Genomic DNA, 19,924 nt, shown 5'->3' with positions numbered 1-19,924 from the left:
GCCTCCTAGCAATGAAGCCTTGCCATTCCGCGTTGTCCCGCTTTTCCAATTCCACCAACTGGGCAACCATTGCTGCATCTGACCCTTCAAAAGTTACCCCAAGCTCTTTACCTAAGCTCCACAAATTTTGTGCCTCTGACTCAAGGTTCTTCAACCACCGAACCCTATTGCTACTCCTAAGCCCTGAATCTGACATAGAATCAACCATCGAACATACCTGTTGCCTGATCATCTTCCTGTTACTTGGCGCACCAAGCCCAGCACCAGTGTTCCTTGATCGTGTCCTGAATAAAGACAACTCTGAGCCTCCAGGTACTCCCCCCATACTTGCGGACCCATGAATCATGCTCGGTTGAAGCACACTATGACATACGAGCTCCACCCCACCGCCGTCGGAAACCTGGTTAGGAAGGAAACCAGCAACAGATATCATATTATCGTGCAGCTCTTCACGGCCCTCACCCTCCCCCTCCCGATTTTCATTCCGCTGATCACCACAATTAACAGTTGCAGAAGATCCCATCACTGATATGTTCTCCTCTCTGTCCACATGCTCACCACGCCCCATCATCACTTCACCTGGCAGAGAAGCAGCCCGTTTTAATTTTTTTCCCTTCCATACCAGCCCACCTTACAAAATCTCTAAAGCCTCTTGGCACACCCTCAGGCCTACTACAAACACAGCCCAGCTTATTGTTTTCACGGGCCCCTTCACTCCTTGAGCTCCTTTGATATTTCCCCCCATCCGAATCATATCCCCTTTGCCCCACGTGCGTTGACTGTGTAGAATTTAGGCTTGGGCCCACCACAATCATATTGTTATCCCCCACATGTTGCTTATGGTTTAAATTATCACCAATCATGGCACCATTTTGGAAACCGTTACAAGCATTTGAATTAGCGCCAATCATGGTAACGTCCCGCCCTTCTAGCCCAGCTGTTTTTGCGGCGCCGTCATTCACCGGCATCTGCACACAATTCCGATCACTGCCAGCATCTTCCCTACACTCCGCCTGCCACTTCCTTACATCCTCATCATCTGAATCTGGGACGGTAACTAACTCATCCGTTGACCATCCAGATGAAGATCCCTCACTAGATACAGGCCACAAAATTGCAGGTGTCTCCGGTCCAACTTCCTCCACCAAGCGAACACCATACACACATTCATTTATCCTCACCTTCCTGAAAACAGCAATAGGATCTAACGCCGATGTTCGAAGTTGAACGCGAGCATATTCTAACCTGTCAAAAGACTCTGTCCTCGGATCAATAGCCACCACCTCCCCAACTGGCATTGTTAAAAAATCAAAGCACTTTTTCGTCCAAAGATTCAACGGGGTTCCGTAACACCGCACCCAGGTGAGTCTACACCCTGGGATACTTGCTGGACTCCACGGATGCACCGAGTCAAACAACTCACCCAATCGGTCCTCCGCGCCCTTTAAAACTTCTACTATATCTTCCCCTTCAGAGCCTGTGAGCAGCACCATATCATCACCCAAGTGCCTACATCTAATGGAACTCAATCCCTCAAGGATGAACGTCTCCGGAAGTGTTTGAAGTAACTCACGATTCCGCAGAACCCCCACCATGCTACAAGATAGCCATGGGAAATTATTCCTCCATAACATAGCATCAGGTTCATTCCAACTCGCAATAGTATCCCCATCCGACAAACTGATAACATCCCTCCTTACTTCCCTCCACCCTGTTTTCTCCCTCTTCATCCTCCTAGCCTCACGATAATCAGGTGCATCAGCCACCACCTGTGCATAAGATTTTGCTACGTTTTCGCCACCCTGTTTTCCACCACCCACCACCTGCAGAAAGCTAGTACCCGTATTTCCACGATCACCACCGCTGGCTATTCCATGAGTACGCCGAATATTAACCTCCCTCGCAGCAGGAACAGCACGTCGCCCTGGTGCACCATTAGAACCCTTCTGAGGATATTTAGGTCGGTTGATCTGGATCTTCATATTCCCAATCAGGATGTGCCCTAGAGATCGCTCTAGATCATTTGGATCATGAATGTCTAGGAAGCGAACAAAGCCAAAACGCCTTCCACCTCGATCCCTCCTGTTAGGAATAAACACCTCCCAAACCTTCTCATATCTCTGGAAAACCCCCCACATCTCCTTTTCCCCAAAGTGCTCTGGGAAGTGACAGAAAAAGAAAGATGTTAATCTCCCTCTTGCCACCTCCCATGACTTCTGCCTCGAGTCCACCTGTGCTGTTTGATGAGACACCCTTGAGTGCACTCTCAGTGGCACACGAGAACGCCCCCTCCTCACCTCCACCCACCCTCCCGCTCTCTCTCGACTTCGCTCTCTACCACTCTCTCTCATTTTTCGATATGACAAGAGGTGTTGTTTTGGTCTTTTGTAGCATTATTTTGTATTTCATTTTCACACAAAAAAATATCATAGTAATTTTTCATTTTTTTGAATGTTATGAAGCAGGATTAAGAGACACGTGGCGAAATATGGTACATCAACAACACAGGATCCGCCATGTTGAATCTGAACCGCAGGATTCATTTCAAACGAACGTTCCAGATTTGCAGAAGCATCAGTGCCCTTCCTAAACCACTTTATATAAATACTATACGATGCTCTACAAACAGAGCCTTTTCTCTCCCACAGGTGACCGCGACGGCGAAGATAGATTCCGATCAGAAGAGGAAGAAAGCGTCGATCTCGGCGGCGGATCGAGCGGAGAAAGATAACAACCGTAAGAAGAAGAAATCGAAGATGTCGTCGTCGTCTTCCAGCGGTGAGGTTAGGGCTTCACACATACTGATAAAGCACCAAGGTTCTAGAAGGAAAGCCTCATGGAAGGATCCAGAAGGCCGTGTCATCAAGAACACCACCAGAGAAAGCGCCGTCGCTCAGCTCAGTACCCTCCGTGAGGACATCCTTTCCGGCAAGGCTAACTTCGAAGATGTCGCCTCTCGCATCTCCGATTGCAGCTCTGCCAAGCGCGGCGGCGATCTTGGTCTGTACTCATGAAACTCTTGATTTTTTAGTTTATTGCATTTTTCTTCGTAATATTTGATGTTTATATTTGAAATTTTTCATTCATTTCATGAATTGTTTTGTAGTTAACACTTCTTAGAGTTCGATTGTAGTGTTGTTGAACTGGATTTTGTAACAATAGTTTGAACCATGGGGAAATCCAGTGAGTTAGTTAGTAGTTATTGAATTATTGTTGTTGATTGTGAGTATTTATGAGAATCTAAGCTAATTAGGTGATTTTGGTGACCAAAATCATGATAAGGACTCTTGCTGTAGGCAGGATCTGCTTAGTGTAACTAAACAGAACAAGAACTATGGACCCTGATTATTACTGTGCCTTTGCATTCACTAGCTCTAGTTTAAATAGTGTTAGAAGAATATGTCCATCATTGAGATTGTATAAGAATATTAATTTAGCTGCAGATGTAACGCTTGTTTATGGTTTAACAGTGCATCAAATTTAACACTATAACTTTCAATGATATTCTCCTCGTTAATGTTTTAACTGTGGTGGCTTCATAGGAACTCCCTATATTACATGATTAAAGCTCACTTTTTAATTTTTATTCACATCTTCACTGAGACATTATGTTTGTGTTTCTTTCGTTTTTTATATGAAATCCCTCCATATCACTCCTAATGTATTGAATACATATCACCTATATTAGATCTCTCTTCTGAATGGGGATGAAGTCAATGTGACTTTTACCAGTTTGTCATGGTAGATTGGTTTGATTATTATCTTCAAAAACGGGTGAGAGGAAGTGTGTTAACTCGAGTATCCCTTGAGCTTTTGTTAATAATTTTCTAACGTAATTAAAATTCGGGTCAAATATTTTTTTTTATCCTGGAAATAATAGTATTTTTGTCATTTTAATCCTTATTCAAATTTTATTCATTGGCAGTCCCTGCTTTTAACAAATACATTGTTGTTTTGTTATTACATGGGGCCTAGACCCAAAGTAAAAACAGCAAACTCAAGGAGTAAGTGGCAGAATGGCTATGCCCTCATGCAGGGTGTGAAAGAAAGAACCAGGGGGAAGGGACCAGAACAATTATAAGAATCCATCTTGATCATGGTCTAGGTTTACCATTGTGCTTTTAGTTCGTTACCAAAAACTAAAAAATATATCATTTTTGCAGTTTTAAGCATTAAACAGAAAAAAACTAGATAAGGATTAAAATCAAAATTTGTTAATTTCATAAGGACAAAACCCATGTTGAGCCCTTAAAATTTAAATTTTGCATTTCCTATCATTCTTCCTGTTTCACTCTTGAATAAAAAGGTTATCTGAATAACACATATTTTATGTCAATGTATCGTTTGGAAGAGTTCATTTGAGCTTATCATATAGTATTAGTGCTTATACAAATGTATGAGAGAGCTTATGTAAGTAACTTATGATTAATTATTTATGCGTTAAGCGCATATATCAGCGGTTAATTATGCTGATTACCCAAACTCACCTTTATTATAATTGGAAGAACTGAAGGATGCTATTCATACAAGAAGCTTTCTTTCAAGTTTGTATAAATGGGTTTCGATCTGATGTAGTGATGGTGTATTTGTTTGGCTTCTTGATATTTACTGTGGTCTCATGGTAGTTAGCTTTAGCTAGCGGCAGGTGAATAAAATATTGCTAAAATGTGTTTTAAACTGCTTTGTCACATGTGCCAATCAATAGAACTGATGTTTCAATCTGCTTAATGATGCTTATCTTGTTATGATGGTAGAAGTGTATGCATATCTGAAGTGAATTATATCCCTAAATTCCGCTCCTGTAAGTTAAACATAATTTACCAGTTACACTGAAAGTGTGTTTCTTGGGTGTAGGTCCTTTTGGTCGTGGCCAGATGCAGAAGCCTTTTGAAGAAGCAACTTTTGCTCTTAAAGTTGGAGATATTAGTGAAATTGTGGATACTGACAGTGGCGTCCACATTATTAAGAGAACCAAATAATCATTTTAAGAAGCAAATCTCCTTTTGGGGAGATTAGTAACATTTGTAGAAGATTCCCTCGTCTCTTATTCAGCTCAGAATTTGTTGATAAAATGATGATTTAGACATGGCAGAGCCATGTTTTTGGATGATATATTGTTTTTGCCACAATTATAAACTTAGTTGTATGCTTGTAATTCTGGAAGACATTCCTTGGGATTGTACTCTATTTGTCTTTGGCATGAGCCTATCGCTAATTTCATTGTTAGGCAGTTTAAATATGGTTTTACAGCATAAATAGTTCTTATAAAACAAAGATTTGGATCCTCTAGCTTGAAAAGCAAATTGATGGATTTGTAGTTGCACCTTTCCCCACTCATCTTAATTTAACTTTTTATTTATTTATTTATTTATAACTATATAGCAACTGAAAATGAATCTGGCTATTATGTGTTGACTAAAATTGAATCAGTATCTTTTAATGTTCCTTGTCGTGAAGAGGTCGACACAACAGGCAATAAGGTTTGACCTAGAGCTATGTATTCCAGTCCGGCGACTTGGTGACTTGGTGTTAAGAAATGCAATTCTATAACAATGCTTCCAATTCTATAAAGATTGGCAATGCTACAACATATTTACATGACATGATGCAGACTCAACGTGAAGATACAAGGGGGGAACACAAAGTCAACGAATAGGCCTCATGATACAGTTCAATAGGGGTGAACATGGGTCGGGTAAATCCAATGAACCCGCCCAACCCAATCCGATCCAATAGAAAAAATGCGGGTTGGATCGGGCAATCGGGTTAGTCGGATGGATTTTACTACAACTCAACCAAGTTCGGATCGGATTTCGAATTCAGTTCAAATCCATCCAACCCAACCCAGAATCCAAACATATAATAATAATTTTTATAATTTTACTCATACTTGGAGTGCTAGTGTCAGAGTGATGACTTTTTGAAACTTTGAGACTTAAGTATTTGTAGTTATTTGTCATATTTGAACTTAGAGTATTTGTTCGTAGTTATTTGTTACATGTTTATATATAGTTATTTGGAATGTTGGAGACATCTAAGTTCTAAGTGTCATGACATGACATTTAGTGTTGTTTTTCACTTTTTAGATACTATTTATATTAGATTGTTTCATGTCATTTGGTAATGAAATTTTATATTTTCATGATATTTGGCTATATGTCATTTGTGTGGTATTATTTCTATAACTTTTGTGTCTTTTTCATGCTATTTAGTATTATATCACATTTAGTACTTTTTATAACTTTTTCTGAATTTATAATAATTTTTACAAGATTTTTTAATATTTCAGATATATTATTATTTTAATATAGTGACCCAATAAATCCATTCAACCCAATCCAAACTTCGTCGGGTTGGTTCGGATCGGGTCCGAAGAAGAAATTCGTGAAATCCAACCCAACCCAACCCAGCCAATTTTGATCGGTTCGGATTTTATTTTGACTAAAATCCATCCAACCCAACCCATGTGCACCCCTACAGTTCAAGGCCTCATGATCCAGTTCAAAAAAGAAGAAAAAGAAACAAAGAAAACAATAAAAGGGTAAAAAGGAAAAGAAAATAAAATACTTGCTAGGCCGAAAACTTGTGAGGGCAGTCTAGAAAAAAGTTGGGTAATATACGGAGGAATAGAGCTCAATAGCAGGGAAAATTGATCACTCAAGGTTGACTAGAACTGCAAAATATGGAGTCTTACGGACCATTACTTTTTAATGATAAAAATAGTGAGTTTTATTTTGGTTAACTAAATAGCGAGTATTAGATATGGGTATAGTATATATGTATTCAGAGGGAATAGACGAGATATTCTAGTTGTTACCCACGCGGTATGAAGACATGTACGTGTAATTTTTTAAAACATGGGTATAGTGATATATACTATAATACCCTATCCAGACCCTATCAATTGTCATCCCTACTTGAAATTGGCTATTCAGTTCCTTAATAAGGGGTGTCAAAATTTCAGCTCATGTGCTCCTATATATGGTTAGGGAGATTGTCACTCTGATTGACAAGAATCCTAATATTCACCGGAAGCACATATATATAGGGGAAGCGAATTCAATGACGAATAATTTTGCTAAGAATGAGTTATCCTTAGTTTCTTAGTTGAGAGTTTATGATGTATTGCCTTCCTTTTGTTTGGTTCCTTTCATATTTGACTCTTGTAGTACTTGGTATTTGAGGAACTTGTTTCCTTGTTGTTTTGTCCTTTGGCCCCGGACTAAGTAAAAAAAAGGCTTAATTCCACTTTGGGCCTCTGATCTTTCAAAAATGAGCGATCGGGGCCCCCCGTGTTTAAACCTAGCGGTCAGCCACCCTAACGTTTTAAAAACGTGCGTTCCAAGCCCTTCTATTAAATGCCGTTAGTTTGATCAAACGGAGCCAAATCGGAGCTTTTCCTTTTCATTTTAACATTATCTTTTTCACACAAAAATTCCCCCCCAATTCACAAACACGCTTCCCCCCAATTTTTACCTTAATTTCACCCTAATTTAGCAAGAGAAAAAGAAGAGGAGAAGAGGGCGAGTCGCCGGAAATCGCCTCCGACGGCGGCGCACGACGGAGGTCGTCGGAATCGGAAATTTCTTTGTGGGTTTTGTTGCGGACGAGAAGAGGAACACAACGGTGGTGTTGGTTTGTCGAGATCGTGAGCAGTTCGCCGTAGATTGGACTTTGAAGGCGGCGGTCCTAGGGTTTCATGGTGGTGATGGCTTCCACGTGGTGGCCATGGCGGCTGCCCTTTAGGTTCGCGCGAGGATGTGATGGTGTGATCGGCGGTGGCTCTCATGGAAGAAGAAGAAGGAGGAGGAGGCGCGGTGATGGTGGTGTGGCCAGCGGCGGGCTCGCGTGAGGAAGCTTGCAGTGGTGGCGGCTTGGCCGAAGAGGAGTGGCAGCGACCATGAAGAAGAAGATGATGTTGTGTGGTTTTAGGGTTTTCAGATAAAAATGGAGAAGAAAGTGAGAGAGGGAGAGATGTCGAGATTCAGAGAGAAGTGGGGGGGGGGGATTTTTGGGTAAAAAAAGATAATGTTAAAATGAAAAAGAAAAGCCACGTAAATGGCTCCGTTTGGTCAAACTAACGACACTTAACAGAAGGGCTTGGAACGCACGTTTTTGAAACGTTGGGGTGGCTGACCGCTAGGTTTAAACACGGGGGGCCCCGATCGCTCATTTTTGAAAGATCAGAAGCCCAAAGTGGAATTAAGCCTAAAAAAAACATGCTTTGAATTTTATTTTTATTGGTCAAGTGCAAATAGAGAACTTACTAGTAATGAGTGATGACAAACACTAAGGTGCCTCTCAAAATAAGAGGGCCATGATACATCGGCTATTTAAGCCAATTTTGAGTATAGATATAATATTAAAATATTTGATGGTTGAGATTAAATCATTGAAATGATTAAAATATTTTTTTTAACCATATTTTTATCTTTGAAAATTGAAGCATACATTAAGAGAAATTTTGTAATTTCACCTCTAAAAATAGGTAGACACCGGTGCCCCTCTTATTTTGAGAGACATCATAACCATCACCAGTGAGTGATAACCATTTCAGAATAATAATAGGTGAACGCTATGGTGTCCCTTGTAGAAGGGGGTTCATCCATGCCCCCCGATGTTGACCTGCTTGTCCCAGTTTGCCAACCGGAACTGTACAAAAATAAAATAATTAATATTTGGCAGTAATAAAATTAGAAATAATATGATAATCATAAAAAATATTGGAAAGAGGGGAAAGAGGTGTAATTAGGGATTAGGGCGAAAGGGCATCGGGAAAATCCTAGGGTTAAGGTCACGGATGGATCCCGTTTAACTGGTGTCACCATCGGCGAAACCAGAGAAGAGAAGGGAGTGAGTTGTGATCTTGATTCTTTCATCTGGAGATTCAGATATGTGTTTGGCATTGAAAGTCGCGGTGGTCTGTAATTGTGTTGTCTCTGATTGTAAAGGGCAATAACCTGGGTGTTCTTCAATCTTGTGCTGATGAGTCCGGTGAATCGTTCTTTTCTCCGGAGGTGTTCTCATTTTATCTACTGTCGATGATCCGTTCCGGGTTATAAGGTCTCCGATTCTTTGTTAATTTTTTGTAAGAGATTCCCTTGTCGTGTGGGGTCGTGGCGAAATGGAGAATGAAAGGGAAGAAGGTTTGTCAACTAGTGTCAGTGTTGAGGTATTCGTTTCCTATACTCTGTTTTGTTTATTTACTGGTAAGGTGTTGTTTGTATTGTATGGTAATGTTTGTTAAATTTATATTTGTTAAGGGTGTTGAAGAGATTCAAGTAGAGGGGGAAGCAGATTTGACAACAATGACAGAGGATAATGATAATCCCCTGGTACTATAATACTGCGACAACCTTTTTTCATCCCCATTTTGCTTCTGAGTTTACATTCAATGTATGTGTTTTGTAATATATCTGATATTTGTTTGTTTTTAGGGCTTGAACGACATGTGGCTTTCTAATGAAGAAGAAGTTTGTGAATATGAGGGTGGAGTTTATGAAAATTATGTTGATGAGGAATCCTTTGATGAAACTTCAAACCAGGGTGATTCAGAGAGAGATGAAAACGATGGTGATAGTGTTGGAAATGGTGCGTCTCAGCAAAGGACTGAAGAGTCAGCGGAACCACATCTTGTACCTATTAACTGTAAGGAAGACTATTTGCAGTTAGATTTCGGATGCGTTGGCCCTTTGGATGTAGGCAAGTACCTTTTTGCAAATGTGGAACTTGCTTATGATTTCTATCATTGGTATGGAAGAATCATGGGGTTTTCAGCCCGTAGAGGTACCATACGCAGAAATACAAAAGGGGAAGCTGTGCAGCAAACTTTTTTGTGCCATAGACAAGGTTTTCGTGAAGACAAAGGGAATTCTGACGCAATGAGATTTAGAAGAGCTAAGGCTGATTTCAGATGTGGATGTGAAGCGAAATTCCGGGTGCACATTGACCCTCCCTCACAACGATGGTATGTAACTTGTTTTGAAGATGGACATAACCATGAGCTTTTGCCGAAGCAGCATGGTGGTTTTTTGGCTGGGCATAGGAAAATGCATGATGCTGACATTATGTCAATGAATGGTTTCATGAAGTCGGGTATAAGTGCACCAGAAATATTTAATTCATTTGCCAGTCAGTCTGGAGGTTATGAGAATGTGGGGTTTGGTCAGAAAAATATGCAAAATCAACTTGCCAAGCAAAGGCGGTCACATATGTCAGATGGGCGGAACGCACTGGATTATCTTAGATGGTTGGGTATGAATGATGAACTAATGTTTGAGCGGCACACGGAGGATGCCGAGCACGGAGTTGAACATTTGTTTTGGTGTGATGGGATCAGCCGATACAATTACAAAGTGTTTGGAGATGTACTTGCTTTTGATGCTACTTACAAAAAAAACAAGTATCGGCGACCTGTGGTGATATTTTCGGGTGTCGACCATCACAACAGAACAATTGTATTTGCTACTGCAATTGTGGAAAATGAAAGTGAACAAACCTATGTTTGGTTATTAGAGCAGTTTGCTGAAGCAATGAATGGCAAGTTACCGGGTGCTGTCATAACCGATGGTGCAACGGCAATGCGCAACGCTATTAGAAGAGTCTTTCCGAACGCTCATCATCGGCTATGTGCATGGCATTTGCTTAAAATAGCAAATAAAAAGATTGCGATTCCTGAATTTTTGCCTAGGTTCCGGACATGTATGTTAAGTGACTATGGTATTGGTGAATTCAAGCGAAGGTGGGCTGCAATGGTGACAGAACTGTGTCTGGAGGATGATATTTGGATTATTGAAATGTACGAGAAAAGGGAAATGTGGGCTGCCACTTACTTTCGTGGGAAGTTTTTTGCTGGTTTTAGGACAACATCAAGGTGTGAGGGTTTTCACTCTCAACTATTGAAGTTTGTCCGATCAAGGCACAACTTGAGTGATTTTGTTCAGCACTTCCATCGATGTCTTTCGTACATGCGTTTCAAAGAATTAGAGGCTGATTTCAAGTCTGGTTTTGGTGATCTTCCTTTGCAAACCAATTTTAGAGGACTTGAAAGGTCAGCTGCAAGAATACTCACTAGGGAAGTATTCAATTTGTTTGTCCCTACTATTAGCCTTGCATCAGAGATGATTGTCACAGAATTGATACGTGCTGTCGGTCACAAACGGTATCAAGTTGTACAGTATCGAAGGGAGTCAAAGGCATGGAATGTTTACTATGATCCATCCACAGTTGACTTCAAGTGCTCATGTGAAAAGATGGAGACATATGGACTGCCATGTGAGCATATTTTGGGGGTTCTTGTATTTCTCCACATTAGCGAGTTGCCAAATTGTCTAGTATCTAAACGCTGGAGTAAAGGTGCAAAAGATTGTTATAATGGGGAAGCAATGGAAGGGTCCATATTTTGGGAATCTGATGTTATTGCTAGATATGTTTGTTTGGTAGAGTCATGCAGGGAATTGTGCTCAATGGCTAGTAAGACTGTTGAAGATTTCAACAGTGTTAAAGAGAAAATTGCGCATGAAAAACAGTTACTAAAAGGCATGAATGTTACAGATGAGGGCAACAACATTGAAAGCGATCCTAATGTCCTTGGGGGGGTTAATACTTTTGGACCTGTTAGGCGGCAGCGTGTTCATGCAACATCGTCAGCGTCTGGTTTAACTACGAAGCGTACCATCAGATGTACTGCATGCAGAGTTGCTGGGCACAACAGATTGACGTGTCCTTTGTTAAGAGACATTGACTATGGAGACGACAACTTTGAAATGGTTGGAGAAAATGACAGTACGTTTAGTCAAGATGAAGGCGATGAAGATGGTGACTACGAAGGTGATTACTATGAGGATGAATGTATGTCACTTACCTAGACAAATTTACAAATTCCCTGTTTACATTGTCTTCACTTAGTATTAGTGTTGTTTGAATTTTGCAATAAGTTGTGTGAGGAATGATTACTTAAAGATCATAAAGACTTTTACTAACAGTTGTCAAATTGTGGCGAATGCAGGGGGGCAATGTTAGGAAAATTAGTCTTCAACCAATGGTGACCATTCGATCTGGAGGATTCAGGCTTTGTCTATTTGGAAATGTGATCGGATCTTTAGTTTGGTGTACCTGCCAATAACGGTGTTGAATTCCAGTCCTTATAAACAATACATCAATGTTCGAGTGACTTTCATTGTATAATGGCTGTATTCTGTTTTAGTATTAATATGTATGTTTTCAATTGTTGTATTGTGCAATGAGTGTGTGGTGTGTTTGTGTACTACCTTGAATTAACCTCGTGGTATTTAATTAGTGACATTTATAAAAGTTTTCAAAGGTTGTATTATGCAGGGGAAAGAATATATTTCGTACTATTATCTACCCATCTACCCATAGTAGCAGGTCTAAGTCAGTCTCAACATTTTCTTATCCTATTACCTAGCACCTATTCTGTCATCTAATTTAATCTTACTCACTACAGCTGTTATGATTTGTTGGTTGATTTGATTTCCCAGCATTGCAAACCTCAATTCGTTTGCAATGCTGCATCATAGGTCCTTGAAGCATCCCAGCATCATTAGATTTCAAGAGGTACACATCCTTTGTCTCAATGAATATAATTTATGTGCCTGTCCTTCATAGTGTCTTGGATATAATTTCTTTTGTTCTCCTTCATATAGAACAAACTGATTTTATTATGTATTATGTGTATGCCCCGCATGCAATATCATTTTGACTGATTTTATCAAAGAGAATGTGATTCTTTGCTATTTTAGTATGTACCCTTTAGTAGTTGCATTTGATTTTGAAGTTAATGTCTGCTATCTAAAGACTTAAATAATGTGAGAAAAATCTGTTGGCTGTTAAGAATACGCGAAGGTAAAAAGTTCTTTTTGCCATATTTTATATGCTCAATATCCTTTGGTCCATTATAATTCACAAGTTAATTGAAGATTGTATTAGACTCTTTAAATTCTAACCTTCTGTTCTAAAGTCTCTTCGATGCAAATTTTGAAAGATTGAGGTTAGTATACTTGTATGTAGAGTTTGTCTTTGTAAGAAGACGTTTGTGACTGATGACAAAAGTGTCGCACAAAATTTCCACTTCAAGTATTGATAATATACTTTACTTCCAGGTTGTACCCCAAGCAATCTATGTACTTGGTCGAGACGATGATGATGAATCAATTGCTGCTGGGAGTGAAGTAAGTGATTGTGCACATATTCGATTATTGACGTAGTTGGCGAGTTTCACTTTCAATGCCAGAAGGCACACCCGTGAAGCAACCACATTGCTTGAAGCATACAGGAGAGTTCAATCTTGATCAGGTGGATGGTATGGTCTCTTAAGTAATTAACTTTTTGTAATCACCGTACAGTGAATTAGCCATGCTTCTTTTGTAATTACAATGCTTCCCCAAGCTTATGATATTTGGGTCCAAATGCATATACCTCATAGTCGTTGCAACACACCTTGCCCTTAATTATATAGTTTCCCAGGGGTGGGTCTTTTGTTGACTAACACGATGGTTGTATTTTCATCCCACAATAATCACAACTTTTTGAATTATTCATTATAGTTTATATAAGTTAAAATATGAAATATGGTAGCTTTAAGGGTCACAACTCAGAATGACCTTTCTAAAAGAAACTTTCTGGGAAATAACTGGATGAGGAACTAATCCAAAGTTATTTAAGGGTCATTTGTGGCTGAGGTTTCTGTTTAAAATCATAGTTTGCTTTGGATATGTCCAAAGCTCATTTGAAGTCTCATTGCCAATAGCAATTGAAAAATTATTTTCAAATGGAAATGAGATTTTATTATATTCACTAAGCTAATAGTGTTTGCTTAGTGCAAGTTATTTTGAAGACTCATAATCAATAACAATGAAACTGTACAAAAGAAATGATAATGCTGAAAGGAGTAAATATTACAGGGTAGTTAAGAGAGCAATAGTTGTAGAGACAGTGTGATAAGTACGAAATTACATATATATGAACATATAACATATAAGGAACCCCTACGCGTACAGTTAAGTTGATCCCAGATGTGATCAATTGGAAGAGAAGAGTAGGGGCGCTACATTTGATTTCATCCAATAGTTGGGATGGTATGTTGCGCATAATACAAAGTCAAACAGCAGAAATTGGATAAACAAGTGCACGTATCCTTTCGTTTACACTAAACAAAATGATCACAAGAGTGTTTTGGGCAGCGAACACAAATTGTGTATCGCTACTTAACGGTGCTCCAGTATTCCTCCACTTTCTTCTGCAGGCTAGGCCACACCTCGTTGTGGGTACCAGTCAACAAGTCCATGGCCACCCTCATTCTAACTAGTCGCTCATGTTGCTGCATTTCAAATGAGGCACACAAACATGAGTGAAAATAAATTGTTTAGACCAACAAATTATATGCAACTTTATGTAGTCTTCGCTCACCATGCCAGAAACATTAGGCTTGAACATATGCTCCATGTCTAGCCAATCTAGAACGCATGCTGCTGCGTCTTTGCTATACAAGTCATGAAATAATGCATCTTTAATATCAAATTGATCAATATGACGTTTTATACTTAATGAGATGGTGAATAAATTGTGAGTCTGAGAATAATAAATAGATTGCTTCATGGACCTCACCTATGACCACGATTAGCAATCCCTCTAGCTTCTGACAACTCCCAATTGTCTTGACGAAAAATGTCATTTAGATAATTATCTGGGAACTCGGGTGTTGTCATCATCTGCGAAAGAACCTCACACTAAGGCAAAATAAATGCAGTTAGAAAGGAAATATTAGAGCAATGGTGGAAGAAATTTCTGGAATGTATCATTAATGCTGGTCTAAGACAGGTGACTCACCAGTTTTTGCATTGTGTCAGTCCTTGATTCCATCATGTGCACATCAAGGTTTGAGTCAAACTGGTAAATTACCTTATCCTCAGTACAAACAACCATGAGAAACCAATGGCCAGATTTTTCCTCAATGGGTACATAAATCTACACACAGAGATGGACAATCATTAATAGTGTATCCAAAAGGTATAAGTAATATGCACTATATTATCCAGTTTTTGCATACATGTGATAGGTTTGGGAATGGCCACATCCACTTCGCGACATATTTTGCCTTCATTTCTTCAATTGTGAGTGAATTGCTGACATCATCCTGTAATATACCAGTTTAATACGTTGACAAAAGGAAGCAATTACGGTATAAGATTGTATAATTAGAAACACAACTTAACTCATTAACTCATCAAAGTTTTATTCTTACAGCAAAAGTTGGAGGCAACGACCACAAAGTTTGATCAACCCCATGTTGCTGTGTCCATGTAGCTTTAACTGCCATCCATCCTAGTATCTACGCAAACAACCATTCATGCACATTAGTAATCATGTAACATGGCTATACTAACGTCTTATATGCTCTTAACATATTCTGAATGAGTCTGTAAGTAGTTGTGTTTATACCTCACGTGTTATCTTTTGTGGAAGGCAAAAACAATCAAACGATTTTCTTGTAGCTACATGTTCTTCTGTCTTTAACAACACCTCATTGGCACTTAAACCCAATAACAATTAGTTCCAAATGAAAACAGGTTTAAATTATATTGACATACATCATCAACAAAGTCATTGTAGCATATAATGCATACCTTTCGTCATCACCAACGTGCCAAACATATGCGCATAGCCGAATTTTGTCAGGTCCTAGATCCATGTCTACTGTTGGTCTGAACTTACATTTGATGTACTATGTACAGCAAAAAATTACATGAAGACCAATGTCATTCAATAATTAAGCAATCATTAATAACAATTCTGTTAAACAATATACATGGGATGTTCAAGTATCACATGGCAAAAGTTTACAAAGATATCAACAAATACCGCTGGCATGGTTAACCCGTGTAACATGTTGCTTTCAGGCAGTGGGGACTTAAGGGTAACGCCACGAATAGCTTGCGTATTGTCTCGCGTGGTTGAGTTTAAGTTGGATGTTTGTGAGTGTCCTGCATCAGTCTTCTGCATCTTTAAGGGCCGTTTCATGGGAGATGGTTTCAAGCTAAACCTCCTCACTAATCCGTGAGAGTTCTGAGAACTTTGTAACGAATAATTCCCAGTGGTATGCTGGGAATTAACCTGAAATGATGTTTACAATTAGTGCAAAGGCGTCATGTAAAGTCTATCAATGCAGTTAAAGAACACCACGCGGAAGGAACTTTCAATACCTTCCCCAAACTGCCCAGACATGAAGCATTGAATGTGTGGGCCTTGTTTTGTTGAGGACCCAGATAGGGAGACCCCATTGACTCACTATCTTCCCCGTCCTCTGTTGGCGCCATGATGACTGAGTTGTGAGCACGAAATGTCGAATTTGAAAGCCTTGCCGCAACCCCTCTTCCTCTTCCACGAGGTGGCGTACCTCGTCTGCCTCTACTAAAACCACCCCTTACAACCTCGTGGGAGCACAAGTTGTTCACGACTTCCTCAAGATTATCCAGTTTCACCAATACATCATCAAGAATCTGAAGTTTCATGTCCAGCTTGCCAACGAGATCGATTGTGGTCTACAATAACATGTTAAATGAGCCATTAGGCTGTCTGATAATAAGATTTCACCCTCAGAAACTAAACCCATAAGGGTTATGCATACACTAACCTTAAGTTTTTGTGAGAAATGCTCCAAATTGGTACAGATCCCGTCAACGGAAATATCTAGCATTTCCATCCTTTTGGTTTGGTTGGAAGAAAAATCCATTAAAATAGTCTTCACTTCAGATAATGCATGGTTTATTACACCCTCCTCTACGGTGTTGCCAACCATGTCTGTCCTGGAAATACATAAAAAAATGGTTTAAGTTCACCCTAACTAGCTTCACCCATCGTTTAGTGGGATATAGAGAATTATGAGAATGATTATCGAGTATCTTACCTGTTTGTCAAATAACTAACGGTGTCCTTATCCAGTTGTGATGTCGCAAGGTTGTCCATTTAATTTTGTGATTTCAACAATGGAGCAAAATTAACTTGAACTTATCTTGTCTTGGTCTGGTAGAAACAATGAGAGGTTAGGTTAGGCTTAGAAATTTTCAGTAGATTAGCAAAATAAGGTGCTCGTTACGATGTCTGCCATTTTGGAAAATAATTATCATTTCACTGGGTACAGGAGAAGAATTGGAGATTGTCAGACTGCGGTGGACGGTACTCGACTTTGTTATGGAAAAATAATCATCATTTCACAATGCACGAACCTATTGGCATTAATTGGGCTGGAATATTTCGTTTTGAGTAATGTTACTCACACACCTCTCTTTTGAGGTGTGAGAGGTGGAATGATGAGAGAGATAGGAAGAAAAGAAAAAGTAAGGGAGAGAAAGTATGAGATGTGATAGATGGTAAGAGGAGAGAGATAGAAACAAAAAGAAGTGGAAATGAAGTGTTTTAAAAATGAGGTGTGTATATATCATTACTCTTTCGTTTTAGGTCTACTTTTTAATTAATTGTGATCAGCTACGACGCGCATTATAGTTTAAGTAAGGTTGGCATGCCAGATGTCCATTGTTTAGGGCATATGTAATTAACTACTGTCAACACAAGAGGTCCATAATTATAATATTTCATCAATTAGTTTAGATGACTTATTGTAATCAATTAAACACCTAGTGCTCTTTACCCGTGCATTGCACGAGTAATTTTATTTGACTAAGGTTAGACTCTTTTTAGTAAATAAGTAGAATAGATATGAAAACGACTATATGTTACAAACATGTACATGAATGGAGCACGATAAAAATATTAATTTCATGATCCAATATAGACCTCACAGTCTAAACATTTGAAAATTCATTAGAACCAAGTCTTATAAGGAATGCATGACATCAAAATTGAAATAAGATAAACATTTTAGTGACAACAACATGACTGCTTATTAGAAGTTGAAGTTGGAGTCTATGATTAATGTTAAAAACTTAATAACGGATCTTGTTGTCAAACAAGCATTATTTTAGCCCTGTGAAATTCATGTGAGTGTAGCACAATATTGTGTATCTTAGGTGGGTCGTTATATGACAATTTATCTCTCACCTCCTTGTTCAACTCACGGATAAATCCAATCACTTAATATTTATCTCAAATTAATTAATGATCTAAGTTAATTTCATTTAATTTCTTAAGTTAATAGTGTAGATTAACCAACACTAAATAAACATTTAACGTTTTGTCGGAATAAAACCTGTTTTATTTAAACTTGACACGTTGATTTTCCTTACTTAAGGTTTGCTACAGACTTTTTCCCAATTTGTTCCTTAGTCCACGTCAATTAGGGCAGCCAGCAAACAATGGTTATTTGTAAGATATCAGATGCCGGAAAACAGATATATTTGAGATGATAATTAATTAAGGGAGTAAATATAAAATAACAACATTGAGTGTTAATTATGTGTGCAGTTGAAATAAGGAAGGAGAATATTGCTTGATACAGAGTATTCTTAAAGTTAAGTTGAATGGCAGGGTTTGTAATCAATATAAATTGTGACCGTTACCGTAGCTGATTTTATTCGTATACAAGTTTAGGCACTATGTGAAAATACATTTGCAGGTCAATAATAATTCCACATGTCTCCATTCATCTTTGTATTCACAAAAACCCAGGTGTAATTAAGTGATTTGAAAAGCTTCAAACTTTGAACACCTTTCTTCAACATTTACCACATGTCTCCATTCATAACATTATATTAGATTGTACTTTCCACAAAAGTGATACGACTTGACAATACAGTACAAACCCTATATATTTAGGATCAATGCACAAAGTTCACAGAATACTAATTTCATCCACGGGATTCGAACCCCATTGACACCAAAATGTTACTTTCAGCAAACTATGGAAGCGACCATGTCACTTTCCAACCTACCTCTATTACTACTCTGCAATAAACACTACAGATTGATCCAGCATACCAAAGCAAACCTAAATAAATGCCCTTGCACAATATGGTGATAGGTTACGAGCATTACTAAGTATTACAAATCCTCGTGTCTATGGGCGATCAAAATCACCATATTCAAAAATGATGGACAATAATACGCAGCCCATCATGATATGCGGCATAGTTATTTACATAACATAGTATCTGCTTGTCATATGGTGTTGTTCATAATCATGTTGCGCCACGCAATGTCTGCACTTGTGTCCACTTCGTCCCTCAGCTCATTGTGGTCCCCCATAATCAAGTCTAAAGCCACCCTCATTCTTAGAGCACGATCCTTCAACTGAAAACAACATTGGAGGATTAAAATTAATAACTATTGGGGTTTCATTTATGGTATTTGGAAATTAAATAAGATCATGTCCTCAGGCTACTTACGACCCCAATCACACTGTGTGTGAAATAAACACCCATTCTAAGCCAAGATATAACCCATAGAGCTGAGTCATCGCTGCCAAATAAATTATATCACTTGACCCATTAGTCGACACCCAATATCAAAATTGATGCATGACGTAAAGAGACACAATTGATTTACTAACCTTCCTCCAACATTAGGGATTCCCCTTGCTTCAATTATAGGCCACTGTCCAAGGTATGTTGGTCGACACAGATAGTTTGCAGGGTAATGCTCTGTTTCAATAATCTGGTTGATGGCTTTGGCCTAGTTAAATTTAATTACAAAAGGCACAGGTTAGAATACATGTGAGTGTAGCTTCATATACTTATGATGGGATTACAATGTGACATACCACGTTGCGCATAATTAGTTCTCTGCCTCGCATCATATGGAGGCTGGCGTAAGAGTCAAATGTGTAGATTGTTTGGCCAAGCACATCAACAACCATAAGGTACCAGTGACTGCCAATCTCTTCAATGGGGACATAAATCTATTGGAAAAAAATTGACATGGAACAAGTAAGGTTGGCATGTACGTGGGACAC

General features: G+C 38.9%; 3 protein-coding genes across 3 annotated transcripts; 2 read left to right on the top strand and 1 right to left on the bottom strand.

Annotated features, from left to right (window-relative positions):
- Window positions 1-2,624: 2,624 nt before the first annotated feature.
- Window positions 2,625-5,237, top strand: LOC130716291 (peptidyl-prolyl cis-trans isomerase Pin1). Its single transcript, XM_057566498.1, has 2 exons — window positions 2,625-3,000; window positions 4,855-5,237. The coding sequence occupies exons 1-2, from the start codon at window positions 2,757-2,759 to the stop codon at window positions 4,977-4,979; spliced, it is 369 nt and encodes a 122-aa protein (XP_057422481.1). The 5' UTR covers window positions 2,625-2,756; the 3' UTR covers window positions 4,980-5,237.
- A 3,887-nt stretch (window positions 5,238-9,124) lies between these two features.
- On the top strand, window positions 9,125-11,867 carry LOC130712411 (protein FAR1-RELATED SEQUENCE 5-like). The gene is made up of 3 exons (XM_057562246.1): window positions 9,125-9,172; window positions 9,264-9,335; window positions 9,438-11,867. The coding sequence occupies exons 1-3, from the start codon at window positions 9,125-9,127 to the stop codon at window positions 11,865-11,867; spliced, it is 2,550 nt and encodes an 849-aa protein (XP_057418229.1).
- A 2,019-nt stretch (window positions 11,868-13,886) lies between these two features.
- Window positions 13,887-17,187, bottom strand: LOC130713650 (uncharacterized). Its single transcript, XM_057563435.1, has 12 exons — window positions 16,925-17,187; window positions 16,652-16,823; window positions 16,221-16,559; window positions 15,880-16,131; window positions 15,645-15,742; window positions 15,460-15,550; window positions 15,263-15,349; window positions 15,068-15,154; window positions 14,848-14,985; window positions 14,626-14,747; window positions 14,428-14,500; window positions 13,887-14,338 (listed from the first exon to the last, which is right to left on the bottom strand). The coding sequence occupies exons 1-12, from the start codon at window positions 16,981-16,983 to the stop codon at window positions 14,222-14,224; spliced, it is 1,635 nt and encodes a 544-aa protein (XP_057419418.1). The 5' UTR covers window positions 16,984-17,187; the 3' UTR covers window positions 13,887-14,221.
- Between the last annotated feature and the right edge of the window lie 2,737 nt (window positions 17,188-19,924).

Source organism: Lotus japonicus, chromosome 4, assembly GCF_012489685.1.
Source record: "Lotus japonicus ecotype B-129 chromosome 4, LjGifu_v1.2".
Classification (NCBI taxonomy): Eukaryota; Viridiplantae; Streptophyta; class Magnoliopsida; order Fabales; family Fabaceae; genus Lotus; species Lotus japonicus.
This window is presented reverse-complemented; position numbering and strand designations above follow the sequence as displayed.